Genomic DNA, 15,736 nt, shown 5'->3' with positions numbered 1-15,736 from the left:
TCAGTGTTTTGCCGGCTCAATGGTCGGGACGACCGGACGTGTCTGGTCAGGACAATTCAGCGTCCGGTCAGTAGCAGTTTCGCAGAAATTCGACCCCAACGGCTACTTTCTTAGTGGGGCTTATAAATACAACCCCCAACCGGCCATTTGAGTAGTGTGGAGCTGAGGAAACATACCAAGGGTGTTGATACACCATTTTAGTGATCTCCACATGCATATTGCTTAGTGTTTTATTAGGTGATTAGCATAAGTGCTTTGCGAAGTACTTAGGTTGATTAGACCACCGCTTATGCGCTTGCTTTAGGTTTATGCCTAGTGTTTAGTGAGGTTTGCATACCTCTTGCCACCCCGTGCTTGCGAGTACAAGTGTTGTACATCGGATGGGCTTGAAGTCTTGCGAGATCACACCAACCGCGTTTGTGGTGTGGCCGCCACCGTGTACCGGAGGGAACAAGGCCCGCGGTGTTTCGGCTGAAAGCTTGATAGTGAGGACGGAGGGGAGCATCCGGGAGAGGCTTGCCGAGAGGCACATCGGAGACCCACTTGCGCGTGGGGAAGGCCCGAGGCTATCCATGGAGTTACTCGACCGGGAGCTTGGCCCTTGTGAGGGATTCCTTGCGAGGGGCTCCAACGAGGACTAGGGGGAAGCTTGCGCGCTTCTCGATACCTCGGTAAAAATACCGGAGTCGTCGACGGGAGTTTGCATATCTCTACCTTGCTCTTTAGCTTCCGCATTTACATTGATTACTTTACTACGTTTGCGGTAGAGATAGCAACACACTAGCAAAATCATAATTGCATATCTAGATAGCTTATCTATTGCATAGGTTTTGCTAGGGTTAGAAAAAGAGGCCATAGTTTAGAGTTAGAATTTTAAGTTGCCTAATTCACCCCCGTCTTAGGCGTCATGGTCCCTTCAAGACGTTCCATATATGTTTTTTGACCGTCTCGACGAGAGGAATACAATGGTGAAGTCCATTTCACATTTTGACAACTTCACAAAATGGACATTTTTTGTTGTCAATAGGTCCGTCTCTCTTTAACTACCGAACGATTGAGAGTTTTTTTCTATCTAGACTCATATATATAACCCATGCTCATACGAGTTAAAATAACTTTTGTCTAGCGCGATACAGAGTCCAATTCTAATATGTACACCGTCTTAAGGTAACATGGATAGCTAGAAATCCTAATTCAAATAGATCTCTCCGATCCTAAATCTAAATAGGAAGTTTAGTCGAAATAGAAAAGGAATAATAATCTATATTTATACCTACCTAATAATAAAGTGGCAAAACTTCTAGCATCAAATCAAAATTTTCGTCCAGTGTTCTTTTTTATTTCCATCTCCGTTTCTTCTCTTTCTTTTATATCGTTCGGATGTGTTTCATAATCAGTGCTCCGTACGGGCCCGTCTCAAGGATGGGGCAAAGTGCTGCCTCTGTGCCCCGTCCACGTCCCGTGTGTCTTTTCCATCATTTTTTTTATTTTTTTCTTTTCTAATATGTAACTCTGTTTTTCTTATAAAACAATAAAAATAAATAATAAACATAGTATTATGGGTCTTCCAAACTTCAGCCAACACGCAACAAATGAATATAAGTTATCGATATAAGCTATCGATGTAACCTTTAAGAAAAAAATATTAATATAACATAAATTGATAGCCTAACTAATCAAACTGTAGACTAAAATCATTGAGCCGGTTTGTCATCCAATCTAATTAAATTAAATGCTGTCCTAAGTTATCTGCATATATCAGTGCAAATCGTCAAGTTGTTCGTATATACAAGTACAACTCTTGAGAAGGGCTGCCATGTGGAAATCGAAAGAGATCTGGGTCATATTTCATACTCATCAATAGAGAGACCAAATCTTAACACGAGGACGACTAACCCCTTGCTGACTTTAATAAAATATTAAAATCACATAATTTGGTGGATCTTCAAAACAATTCATGGAACTTAATATCTAACTTCATCAACACCTCAATAGCATGAAAACTGAAGTTACGATATAATTACGAGTAAATATATGTTTATGCCTTACAGCAAAAAATATATCAAGGTTATATTTTAATTCAATACATAATTAATAAGACATTGTCATATTATTGCTAATATTTACTTATATTGAATGTCATGGTCATCATAAAATAAAGTATAACTTTTAAATTTTGTAGAAAGGAAAGTAAATAGATACGTCCTTGTTTCCATTAACAAGCTTGCTCGTTTGTGATTGGTGCAACAGCCACTGACAACATCAAAAGTAGCCCCTATTGCAGCTGCTGCAGAGCTACGCAACAAGCTAAAGCGAACAAGTCGAGTATTTGATATTTTTTTTTTTGTCTTCCGTTGTAACGCACGGGCATATTTGCTGGACCTAAATTTCTTTGCCATTTATCAAGACAACTATGCCCAAGATTCCACAGAAATAAGAATCTTTGCCATTTTATCAAGATTTTTTTTCGAAAAGGGAAATTTTATTTAATTCAAGAACGATACATCGAGATGATACAACTGAACTTGAAAAATTCCCAGCCTCTGCTTAAAGTGCACACAGCCTAAAAAAAGATTGAGAAGAAGACAAGCACTCTAATGACTATCAATCCGTAGACTAGACTGCCACCCATGTGCCCGGGTAAAAAACTCCTTGGCCACTTGGACCAAGCACTGAGATGCCGCTGCAATGAAATCCCGCATAGCTGGCTTCTGCAGGATAGACCATGTACGGAGCCAATGCGCAATTGAGAAAATGACCTGCAAAAAAGAAGATTGTTTGTTTTCAAATACCATAGCATTTCTACTCAACCACAAAGACCAACATGTAGCTGCTGCTCCAAGTAACACTAAAGATTTTAGGTCATTACTAATCCCCGTCAGCCAAGTGCCAAACATATTTGGCACACTGCCAATTACGCTTAGCTAAATTGTCTTTAGTTAGTATGACTCCTTTACGGAGATACCATAGAAAAATCTTAATTTTTAGGGGCGCCTTTAATTTCCAGATACTTTTGTTGAAATTAGGGATCTCTTTATGTATCAATGCCAAATAAAGAGATTTTACTGAGAACTTTCCATCCTGATGTAAGCTCCAGCGAAACTCATCTTCATCCTGGCTCAGAACAATATTAGTAATACGTGGAAGAAGGCGGTTCCACATCACTAACTTGTTACCAATAAGGTCTCTACGCCATGAGATATTTGGTGGGTTATTGCCCAAGACCTCTGCCACGGTATCAAGATATGTAACTATATATGCATCTAATAAGGGACCATGTTTACTGATGGAAGAAAACATAGATAAAGACAACGAAAAAATTGAGCCACTACACTGTCTACACATAGCCAAGGTACCATGTTATATGAGAAACTGAAACATGAAAAATTAGTAGGGTACAAAATTAGTACTCTACACTACACATATATGCTCAGTAACTGTATCTCTGCATGTTACAGGAGTATGAAAGATTGATATATCAAACGAAGATTGTAGAAGCTGGAACGTATGTACTGTGGAGATAAACTTTCTCCCATTCCATCTGCTGATTTGGTAAGTTCTTGAAATGTAATCCATATTGGCGTTTCATAAATACTAGGAATTGGACAGATAATACATTGCTGCAATTTAGCATTATATTCGACTATTCACTTCCAGATGTTTGCCAGCTACAAAATTGGCGTTAATCAAATACATACATACTACAACAATCACTACTAGATTAGATGGAAAATGCAAGCCGAATGGATATCTGAATATTTGGAGCTAAGCTGATCAACCTTTCTGAATAGTTAAAAGTTTCAAGTACATGATACACCATGAAACCATGATTAGCAGCGTTCCTTTTTATTTGACTTCGCTGTGATTGCAAAGTGCAGAAAAAGACATCAGCTTTTTTCTATATACGATGAATCTATTTTCATTCATTTGTTGTTATAACTATACTGATCATGTAAGCATGCGCTGCTCTGCTGAACTTTATGGTTTTTGGTAAAATGTTAAGTGTGTCATACGCTTCCTCTGGAACAGATTAGAGGCACAAGATAAGATATAACTTGAACCTTTTTCTATGGAGTATTTTCCTTTTGTGAATCCCTGTGAAGTATTAAAAGATGACAAGCTAATCAAAGGTTATCTATGCTTTACTACTTCTCTTTGTGTCATACATGGCTCAGTGCATGAGCGATTCTGATGCTTTCATCACTTGTAGCTGTCTCTTTTCTCTTTTGCTTCAATTTATATCACCTTCAGTGCCTTTGTGCAGGATGTTCAGAGCAAGGAAAGCTTACAGTCATCAGTACAAGGTGGTGCACCCGGAGGAGATTGTTAGAAGCTTAAAGTCATCACTGAGGATTGAACATATTCCAAAGTTCTTTCATCTCAATTTATGTATTCTTGCTCCTTTCTTATAAAGATCTAAAAACAGAGTATGTAGTCCTTGCTTAATGCTTCATTCAACATGACAGGCAAAACCTTCAAGATTGGACAGATTGTCCAGGGCAAGGGTCATTTCACCAATGAAGCTCATGTTGCCGTCATTTATCTTTTGTCCACAGGACATCGTGTCAGTGAATGATGCAGCTACTCCAGGCCCTGATTCGCTAGTCTTGTTTTCAGTTTTGTTTTTGCTAAGTAAATATTTGATAGCACTTCTGTAAGCCCTGATATTGCCCGAAATAAGAGGCTCATGTTGTTATAAGATGTTTAGTACGATTAATATTGACAATGTCAAAAGTTCCGCGCAATTATGAATGCCTAGAATTGTTGACGGAACATATTAGCTTAATGCAAATAATAGCTTTTTGGCAGAATGCATTTTATATTCGTTTATTATCACTTATGCATAAACATATGGGAACCAATAATCTTGAATAGGTTCCTAATACCCACTAAAGGCTTTTTTCTAGCTAGCACTAAAATCTGACCCATAATTGATCTGGGCAACGAAATATATTGAAGCGAATTTAAAGCGGAGCACTGAACAATAATCAGATGTCCACAAAAAAAAATATAACAACTCAGCAATTAATGAAATCACTGAGCCATAAGCCATTATAAATATATAGTACAAAGCCCATCAGTGTACAGTATTGTCAACATACAATAGATCTTTGCTACAAAACATACAACAAAATGCTTTGATGTTTCATGTACAAGTTTGATTACAACGTTTGAGGCCTAACCACCTGACTTCTTTCGACGGCCAACCACCTCACATTCAGACAGGAGGAATGAAATGCATCTAACATAGATCAAATAAGAACAAGATATCACTGCGCAAAAGAAACAGATTACTAATAAAGATGTTGCAAACTCTTACACAAGAAAACATAGCAAGGCAACACATTTAGTCGCAGTTACACATCATTAAAACATATAGAAGTGAGAGTCACAACTGACAGAATACTAAACATTGGACCTCATTAACACCACGACATGATTTTAGCATTTCACAGCCAAAATGCCACAGGATTCGCAAGGTAGATCGAATCAGAGACTTCCTCAGGCACCTTGTAGCATTGCACCACACAAGTCTCACCAGTCGTCAGGTCTCCATTGTTGTCAAAGCTGAGAGAGAATGTCGTCAAACGGTAAAGATACCTATCATGCATGCTTCCAGACGCGCCATCCCCCTCATCCACAAACTTCTTCAGCTCATCTAGCTCTCCACACTCCTGCATGCTTCCGGACGCGCCATCCCCCTCATCCACATTCTTCTTGAGCTGATCTAGCTCTCCACAATTGCCACCCCCCTCATCCACACACTTCACCAGCTGATCCCACTCCTCCAGCCGCATGTTGACAGATTTGCCTTCTGTAATGGAGACGCACTCCACAAGACAAAACCCAGGCTCACTTCCTCCCAAGTAGAGGAGTGTAGCGCCTACATGTCTCTCAGCTGGGTCCTTGCTCAACAGATTCTCCTTGCTGGGCCTCACGTTTTCATCACCGCCTAACTTCCTGCAGAAGCAGAGGTGGCCACAGGTGTCTGGGGCTTTTGAGAGCCCGACAAAGATGTCTAGAGCATGGACATAATTTGCGGGGCCGACGAATGGCAGCGAACAATTGGAGGATTGTCTCCATTCACTATTGACGATGTCGAAGGCGAAGGTGGCACAATCGGTGCTGGCGAAGATGGTCCATCCATCGGAGCCTACAGCAAAGGAGGTGACGTCCATGCTCTTTAACGGCGGCGGCGGGAGGTCACACCACGACCACTCATGCGGGGAGCAGAGTGGCTTCATGGAGAGCACCCTGAAGCTGCCCATGTCCAGAGCGAATACCTCCTCGTCGCCGACGGTGATCAAGATGGGCTGTGCTGGATACAACAGCCCAGGGCCAAACCTGACGCCCAGCGAGCGGACGTCGACGATGGGCAGGATGCATTCGGGCACCGGGGCATTCCAAAAGTCATTCCTGGGATGCGCCGCGACGATGTTAGTGCCAACGGCGGCGAAGAACAAGGGAAGACGACGCGTGGCCTCCAAGCAGATGCAAGGAGGCGGCAAGCGCTTATGCTCAGGCCGACGCAAGCGCCGCTGATGGGGAGAGCGGGGCGGCAACTTTAGCTTGCGGATGCTGTAGCCCCACGGCCAGTCATCAAAGATGAGGTAAAGGTGCTGCCCCGTCGGCTCTGACGTACGAGGGGCATCACGCTCACCGCGACTTCGCTTCCCCGTCGAAAGAGGGGCATCATGCTCACCGCGACTTCCCTCCGGCCATGGCATCCTACACACACGAACCGGCGCGCCAAGACTCGGATCTGATTCCTTCGATTTGCAGAAGTCGTAATTGACCTTATCCCTGCGATTCGAATACAAAGAATCGATTACCGAACGGAAATCAATAAACCCTAATCCTCCTACTGCAGCCCAACCCGACAAATCTAAATCCATATCAGTCCGTAGATTTCTTTTAATAATTCCGATTTCGAAAAGAAATGTATCCAAATCTGAATCGGGGGCAACAGAGAAGAAGAAGAAATCGCAGGTACGCACCTACAAGCGGAGGATGGTGAGGCGGCGACTCACAATCGGAGTGGCGTTGCAGTTGATTGTGTTGGGCTTGGGCGAGGGCGTCGGCTGCGGCTGCGGCGGCGGAGGCCGTAGACAATGCGGCGGCCAAGGGATTGGTGGCTTTTCTTATTATCAAACCAGGGAGGTTCGGCTGCCTCTCAGCCCATCCACGTCGGCCGAAATTACTTTAGCCGCTGAATTATTCGATCGACGATTCTGCTTCCTCCCACCGCCGTCTACAGTATCCACCTGGAATTTCTTATTATCAAATCAGGGAGGTTCGGCCGCCTCTCAGCCCGTCCACGTCGGCCGAAATTACTTCAGCCGCTGGATTGTTCGATCGATGGTCCTGCTTCCTCCCACCGCCGTCTACAGCGTCCGCCTGGAAATATGTGCGCCCACCATGTCCGCTCCCTCTCGAAACCTCCCTCGACCTCTCCGCGATGCTCGGCGCCCCTTCTTCCACCCCTTCCTCTCGCTCTCCCGACGCCGCCACGCCCTCCTCCTCCTCCTCCCCTCGCGTCGCAGCAGGCCGACCGGGTCAACGCTGCCGGCTCACCGCGTGAGCCCCTGCCGGAACTGCAGCGCGATGCCGCGGTGGTGGCCGGCCCTCCGCGCGCCACCGACCACACTCCTCCTCCTCCTCCAACACCACCACCACCACGCCGCTTCCTCCTCGCGACGCAAGCCAGCGGGTCGCGCCGCCTAGGGTTCGGCCCCTCCGTCACCGGTCGTCCCCACGGCCACGCGCGACCCGTGCTCTGTCGGTGGAGGAACCTCCGTGCTGCCCCTCGATGACGACGGGGAGGTCACGTCGGCAAGGTCGGCGGTGGATCTGGACCGGCCGCTCGCGGGGCCCCTCCCGGCGACGGATCTGAGGCTGCACCACGACTTGGGGCTCGCGTCGGCAAAGGAGGCGCTGGATCTACGGCGAGCAGGTGGATCCAGCGCTAGGCCTCCCCATCGCCGCTAGATCCGGCTGCATGGGCTCCACATAAGGCCGGTGCGCCGCCTGGACGGTGCCACGCTCATCCTCATCTTCCCCCCTCTCCCTTTCTCCCACTGTGGCTGCATATGGTGGCCGCACCCAGTGCGGGTGGGCCTCGACAGTGCCGCGTTTGGTACAGACCAGTCTCAGGTGCTCCCGTTTCATCTTATTTTGTGATTTTGCTTTTGTCTCTCTAATTTGTCCCTACGTTGACTATGAATCGTGTTCTATTGCTTGACCTATAGTGCCTGCAGCTCTAATGTTTGCCTTCTCCGTGTTCATCTCTGGGAGGACAGCACCAATTGCCAGTGGCCACCTCACTACCGCTGCTACAAAGGTTATGTAATCTCTCTCGCCTTTGCTCCATATGAGTGCCTGCAATTTTGAATGTTGGTCAATTTGCATCAGAGGCCACAACAGAGAGTGTACTTCTCATCACTACTTCTCGCCATCTTACCTCACCACGTTTCCACAGTGGTGCTCGCTTAGTTCCCTTGTCAACAGAGCACAAATTGATATGTACATTTTGATTGCCACAGCGATGTTCAGCCCCAGTAATATTCTGCGTAGGTACACTACTTTGAGGTTTTGGCACCTGCCATTTTTTCCTTCTTAAGCCTGTGACGAAAAAAATACATACCCATTGCTCAAGCATATTATCTGATGTTCGTTCTCTTGTGAGGTACTAGCCATGCCCTGTTATTTATATTATGCAATTTGTGACAGTAACCCGGTTGTCACCATGCCTTCAAGCTTGAAGTTGAAGACCAACAGATGATTGGTATGTTTCTGAAGCCTCTAAGAATCCTGTCTTCATTCAGAAAAAAACCCTGACCTTTTTCGTTGTGCCAGCGGAAACTTTACAGCCCTTTAAAACAACATGTTTGTTTGCAAAGAGAGATGTCACTACGAATTACTATAATTTGGCTCATCCTTTCCTCTGAATTATATACACGTTGCAATTGTATTTCCATGACATGTTTCTGCTATACTCATAATTGAACCAACTGAAAGTGAGACCAAGGTAAACATTTGCAACTTTTCTTTCAACGATCTACATGGTCACTGTGATTGCCTTGCCATTCTGTAGGGTGTGGGCTGCTTAAACCTCCTCTCCTTTCATGTTGATTTCTTACCTATACCTGCTTGCTGGCCTTTATATGTTTTTTTAACGAATACGAAACTGTTGTTGGTACATATATATAACAATGATGATTCTACTCTTTAGGGTCAGCTTTCTCCCTAACCCCCCCCCCCTCCCCTGCGATTTATGTATAAAATCAATACTACTTCTTCTTCTCATGCTTACTATGATATGTCGCTAAACTTTTCAGAACATAAAGTGCAGATCAGTCAGGTCATTGCAACCTACCTGCTGCTCTGTACCGACATAAGAAAAAAAGGTACCTTAGGATTATTTTGGTATATGATTTGTCTCTATACCAACGTGAAAACATACATATACTATACTTAGGTTCTGCAACCATGATGAGCAAAATAGTACGCAAAGTACTTAATCTTCAATCTTTGATTATACTTCTACTGTTTCCCAATATGCGTATGAAAATGACCTTTGTAGTGAAAGAAAATAGGTGCAAATAAAAAAGGAATGCGAGAGGGGGGGGGTAATAAGTATTTCAGTGCTCTAGGTATTTATATTTATCTTAGCCATACATACAACCTAACAGTTGTCTAGCCAAACTGACATATTGCCCAATATGAAAATACCATTCAGTAATGCTTACTTCTCAGGCCAAATTATTCAGAGTTTATTTATTAGGGGTTATTTCTATGGGAGTTGTATGAGGTTTTGGGATTGCATTACCTTCTGTGTGGCTAATAGATTGGGAAGCAACAGAGTACAATGCTCCCTAACGTATAAGAATTTATTCATGCTATACTGATTAACACATGATGTCTCAGTCTATTATTAATCTTGGCAGGTTGATATGATGATGATGTCAAGAGCTGATCCACGTGCCCTATGAAGACAACGGTGTCGTCTGCTGTCAGCTTGATTAACTCCTACCTACGTACGCATTTTAAATGGGTTTGTTTCTAAATACTGTCAACGAAGTGACAAAGCTTCCAGTTGTCTATACATGAAATATCTACATTGAACTGTTAATGTTGTATCTGTGCAAAGATTAAATAGTTTTTTTCCTGCGCCCCCAAACCGGCGGATCTGGCAGATCCGGTGCCTCCATGGCTGGATCTGTCTCATGCCGCTACCCACGGCCTCCTGCGCATCTTGTCCCGCTGCTCCGCTTCCCTCCGCTCTGTTGTGGCGCTGCAGCCAGCGCCGCCTGCCTACTGTGACGCCTCAAATTTTGTTCTTTGCTTCGTGCAATTGGTACCAATTTCTTCCAAGCATTAATCCACCTTTCAAGTCCGGTTAGTAGTAACCCCTTTTGTTTTGAGGCCTTGATGTGAATTTATGATGTGACATATTGTCAACTTCAACTCTTATATTATTTATGGTTATCATTTGACTTTCTGTTTCAGCAATTGAAGCTTGTGATCGATTCGATTAATTGGGCATTCAGACATACAGAGAGAAATATTGCAAAGACTGGCCTTAGTCTATTGTTGGACATTTTCAAAAAAATCCAGGTAGGAAAACATATTCCATCCAATGCTGTCATCATATAGCTATATGGAAGCTAACTATCCCATGTGATCTATTTGCAGGCTTCAGGATTCCAAAAACAATTCTACAAAACCTACTTTTTCACAATTGAGCAAGAGATTTTTGCAGTTCTCATAGACACATTCCACAAACCTGGTTTCAAGCTTCATGTTTTGGTGCTACAACACTTATTTTGTGTGGTATGCTTATATTCATCCTCCCTATAACCAATCATTTTATTTGTTCATCTAATTATTGGATTTGCTAATATGTAGGTTGATGGTCTAACGGAGCCTCTATGGGATGCTTCTTCAGTAGCATATCAATATACAGATAGTGCCATGTTTGTTCGAGATTACACCATAAAACTATTAGGAACATCATTCCCTAACATGACGGTAACCCAGGTACGATTGCAGCCACACTTCTTGGGTTGTGCCATGAGTCACCACAGACCTAACGAGATTCATTGGACAGGTGACCAAGTTTGTAGATGGCCTTCTTAGTTCAAAACATGATCTTCCAAGTTTCAAAAACCATATTAGAGACTTCCTAGTGCAGTCGAAGGAGTTCTCAGCTCAGGTAACCTCCTCAGTTTGGCTTGCCATAACCTTTATCCTAATTATATGCATTTGACGCAAAACCAAAACAGATAAATAGGGATGTGACAGACTACCACAATTAGGCTCTAGGAATAAGGATGCATTTCTTGCTTACCATATACTATTGTTTTTATGTGCTTGTGGACCGGATAGGCCCTTAGTTCCACCAGCACATTAGCGATGAATTTCGATCATGTTTCCTTTTTGTTTACACAAGTGATTTTGTGCAAATTGTCTTGTGATTCACGTTTGCGGTTGCTTGTCTTGTGATTTCAGGATAACAAGGATCTATACGCGGAAGAGGCTGCCGCCCAAAGAGAATGGGAGCGCCAACGGATGCTTGCCATTCTGGCCCTCATTGCCCCTAGCGAATTGCAAGACGAGATGGTAGATTCCTAATGTTCCCTTGTTGATTCAGCTTTCTCTAATGTAGCTTCCTGTTTGTTGGTCCGGCCTCGGAATAACTCTGGAGCCCTCGACTTCCAAGTGCCCGAGTTTTCTTCCAGGGTGGTGAAAAAAGGTGCCTGCTATAATTTTATTGTTGATTACCTCCACATAATGCTGATTCCAAGATTTGTTAAACATATTTTTTACCTATGCCTTAACTGAGTGACTGGCCAGCGCGCGAGGGCGCGCGTGATGTACTAGTATATATAAAGAGGAAGGAAGCCCTGGGGGGACCCGGTTACCTCGTGGGCTACTATTTGTAAAGAAATGTGCCTTGGGCCGGCCCAAAAGGAAATTAACCAAGCCGAAAACACGTCTGGAGTGAGTCGGCGAAACCGCTCCAGGGGACGAGCCCAGTCAGCCATGGCATGCAGGCCCACGTGTCCGGGCCATGGGACCGGAGTCGATAACGAAACCGGGACCTTCGGACGCCGCCGCCGGTTTTGCTTTCTGCCTCCTTGAGTCGGCGGCCATGACACCGACAGTGACCGCCCCCCTCTCTCCCCTCACTGCCGAGGAGAGGAGTACATGGGTTCGCTCGTGTCGGTCCAGGCCCCTTGGCTCGTGACGGCACAGCCCACAGATTTGCTTCGTCCTCCTCCAGCTGCTACTGCTTATAGTCGCGTGCTACCAGCCCTTCCCCTTCCCCATGACTGCCGTGCTGCTTCCCTTCTTCTTCTTTCCATCGCGTCCATATCATCGCTTCTTCCTCCGATCTCCCGCTGCTATTGCGCCAACAGATGGCTTTTTTGTGGGGTTATTGCTGTCGGTTTGTTGGTCCGGTGGTTTATCGATCGATGAAGGTGGTTGCTCAAAAGTTCTCTCATCTAAAGCATCACGGATGGTACTAAGAGCAATGTCATTGTTTTGGAGCAGCATTTCTTTTGTGGCGGTGGGAGCCTCTTCATCTTCTATCTCAATCTTTGTTTCTACCACCTTCTAAACCTTCCTATTGATTGCCTTGATATAAGTTGTCATCTTAGCCTTCCAATAGGGATAATTTGAGCCATCAAATTGGGGTGGCTTTTTACTGTTGTTGATTTGAGCTATTTTTACACCGAATGTTGTTAAGCCTCAAATCACAATGACCTCGGCTCTGATACCACTTGAAAGGTCCTAATGGCTAGAGGGGGGTGAATAGCCTAATAAAAATTTATACAACAACACTTAACAAACCGGTTAGACAATTAAGAGGCGAAGCAAGTGTTGCGCTAGCCTACTCAAAATGCAAACCACCTACCACAATTCTAGTTTAGATAGTATCTATCCACACAATAGCTATGAGACTATACTAAGTTAGTGTGCTCTCAAAAACTAGCTAAAGAGCCACACCAACCAAGCTAACAAGCTCTCACAACTAGCTACACTAAAGAGCTTGACAACTAGTTTGCGGTAATGTAAAGAGAGTGAGCAAGATAGTTATACCGCCGTGTCGAGGAATGAACCAATCAATCACTAGAATGAATATCAATGAAGATCAATCACCTCGGAATCAAATAATATACACAATGATTTTTTACCGAGGTTCACTTGCTTGCCAGCAAGCTAGTCCCCATTGTGGCGATTCACTCACTTGGAGGTTCATGCGCTAATTGGCTTCACACGCCAAACCCTTAATATGGTGCCACACAACCAACACAAGATAAGGATCATACAAGCCACAAGCAATCCACTAGAGTACCTTTTGGCTCTCCGCTAGGTGAAGGGACCATGACGCCTAAGAGGGGGGGGTGAATTAGGCAACTTAAAATTCTAACTCCTAAAACTATGGTCTCTTTTTCTTACTCTAGCAAAACCTATGCAAAAGATAAACTATCTAAAAGTGCAACTATGGTTTTGCTAGTGTGTTGCTATCTCTACCGCAAAAGAGTAATTGTAAACAATGTAAATGCAGAAGGTAAAGATCAAGGTAGAGATATGCAAACTCCCGTCGATGACTCCGGTATTTTTACCGAGGTATCGAGAAGCACGTAAGCTTCCTCCTAGTCCTCGTTGGAGCCCCTCACAAGGAATCCCTCGCAAGGGCCAAGCTCCCAGTCGGGTAACTCCATGGATAGCCTCGGGCCTTCCCCACGTGCAAGTGGGTCTCCGACATGCCTTCCGGCAAGCCTCTCCCGGATGCTCCCCGCCGTCTTCACTATCAAGCTTCCGGTCGAAACGCCGCAGGCCTTGTTCCCTTCGGTACACGGTGGTAGCCATACCACAAACTCGGTTGGTGTGATCTCGCAAGCAGTGTTCACCTGCACGGCCGTGTAGACCGATTACTCGGTGTGTAATCGCTAGTCGGTAGCCTAACGTGCAGTTTAGGCCATAAACGGTAGGTTACACGGGATCACCGTGTAAACGGTAAAAACGGTCGTGTAATCGGTCTACACGGCCGTGTAGGCGAACACTGATTATTTTCAAAATATTACCAATGTTTATGATGTGTAATAAGTACCATTAGATTAGTTGTTGAATATACTTTCATAATAAAATTATTTGAATATACAAATATTAATATTACTTTCTACATACTTAGTCAAACTTAAAAGAGTTTGACTCCTCGATAAGCGAGATGTGCACTTATTTTGAGATGGAGGGAGTATTTTATTAGGCACTTAGGCTATTAGGTTCTTAATTCTATATTATTGGACTAACCGTTGTTGTGTAATTCTATAATATCTATGTTATAGGAATATATACACAGGTTATTATAGTTATTTTTACAAATAAAGTAAAAACAAGTAATCCATGTAAAACCGTGTACACGCCGTGTACACAGTCTAAACGCTACACGAGACCTCACCGACTGTCTACCGTTTACCGTTTAGGAAAACATTGCTCGCAAGACTTCAATCCCCTCCGATGTACAACAATGGTGCTCGCAAGCACCGTATAGCAAGAGGTATGCTAACCTCACTAAACACTAGGCCTAAACCTAGAGCAAGCACATAAGCGGTGGTCTAATCAACTTAAGCACTTCGCAAAGCACCTATGCTAATCACCTAATGAAACACTAAGCACTATGCAAGTGGAGATCACTAAAATAGTCTGTCAACACCCTTGGTATGTTTCCTCAGCTCCACTCTACTCAAATGGCCGGTTAGGGGTTGTATTTATAAGCCCCACTAAGAAAGTAGCCGTTGGAGTCAAACTCCTGCAATTCTGCTACTGATCGGACGCTGAATTGTCCTAACCGGACGCGTCCGGTCGTTCCAACCATTGAGACAGCAAAACACTGATCGGACACTGGCCAACGTCCAGTCGCCTGCCATCGGACGTGTCCGGTCGCAGATATGCCGCTCTGGAACCTTACTGTACTCGATCGGACGCTGCGTTCCTACATCCGGTCGGTTGCCGCCAGCGTCCGGTCCTCGTGTCTAGTCGCCTGTCTACCGAGTCTCCACCCAGCGTCCGGTCATAGCGTCTGATCGCTTGTCCAGCGTCCGGTCACCACAGTGAGCTCGTTTCTTCATGATCTTGCGTACGGCTTGGTTTCAATCTTCATGCTTGGACTTTGCTTGATCTCTTGGGTCTTCTCTTGTGCTCCTAAGGTCTTGCTTTAAGGTGTTGATCATCGGATCATCATGTCGCCTTCGTCCAAGTCATGTCTTGCACCCTATTGGACTACAAAACAAACACTTACAAATTCATTAGTCCAATTTGGTTGTGTTGGTCATCAAACACTAAAATTCAAAGTAAATGGGCCAAGGGTCCATTTTCCTTACACCAGGGAAAGGTCAAGAACCCCTCACAATCACCACGACCGGAGCCAGAGACAATCACCACTCTCCGCTCGACGATCCTCGCTGCTCCAAGCCATCTAGGTGGCGGCAACCACCAAGAGTAACAAGTGAATCCCGCAGCGAAACACGAACACCAAGTGCCTCTAGATGCAAACACTCAAGCAATGTACTTGGATTTACTCCCAATCTCACAATGATGATAATTACAGTCGTCGAAGCAGCGGTCGCTGTGGCGGCGGTCGGCGGGGCGGTCGTCATAGCGGCGTGTTGGGCGTTGGGTGCCCGTATCTTTGTTGAAGCGCACCTCGGCTTCCTTGGCATCAGCG

General features: G+C 44.7%; 2 protein-coding genes across 2 annotated transcripts; one reads left to right on the top strand and one right to left on the bottom strand.

Annotated features, from left to right (window-relative positions):
- Window positions 1-5,124: 5,124 nt before the first annotated feature.
- On the bottom strand, window positions 5,125-7,139 carry LOC136547532 (uncharacterized). Its single transcript, XM_066539481.1, has 2 exons — window positions 6,999-7,139; window positions 5,125-6,804 (listed from the first exon to the last, which is right to left on the bottom strand). The coding sequence occupies exon 2, from the start codon at window positions 6,726-6,728 to the stop codon at window positions 5,451-5,453; it is 1,278 nt and encodes a 425-aa protein (XP_066395578.1). The 5' UTR covers window positions 6,729-6,804; window positions 6,999-7,139; the 3' UTR covers window positions 5,125-5,450.
- A 3,184-nt stretch (window positions 7,140-10,323) lies between these two features.
- On the top strand, window positions 10,324-11,634 carry LOC136544706 (protein EXPORTIN 1A-like; the record flags this gene model as incomplete). Its single annotated transcript, XM_066536771.1, has 6 exons — window positions 10,324-10,398; window positions 10,510-10,617; window positions 10,696-10,833; window positions 10,909-11,040; window positions 11,111-11,215; window positions 11,512-11,634. Coding segments are annotated over 6 exons (681 nt in total), but the record flags the coding sequence as incomplete, so codon positions are not given.
- Between the last annotated feature and the right edge of the window lie 4,102 nt (window positions 11,635-15,736).

This window comes from Miscanthus floridulus, chromosome 3 (genome assembly GCF_019320115.1).
Source record: "Miscanthus floridulus cultivar M001 chromosome 3, ASM1932011v1, whole genome shotgun sequence".
NCBI classification, from domain to species: domain Eukaryota; kingdom Viridiplantae; phylum Streptophyta; class Magnoliopsida; order Poales; family Poaceae; genus Miscanthus; species Miscanthus floridulus.
This window is presented reverse-complemented; position numbering and strand designations above follow the sequence as displayed.

Bases quoted from the DNA above. Each gene is read 5' to 3' on its own strand.
- LOC136547532 (XM_066539481.1), bottom strand. From the start codon at position 6,728: ATGCCATGGCCGGAGGGAAGTCGCGGTGAGCATGATGCCCCTCTTTCG.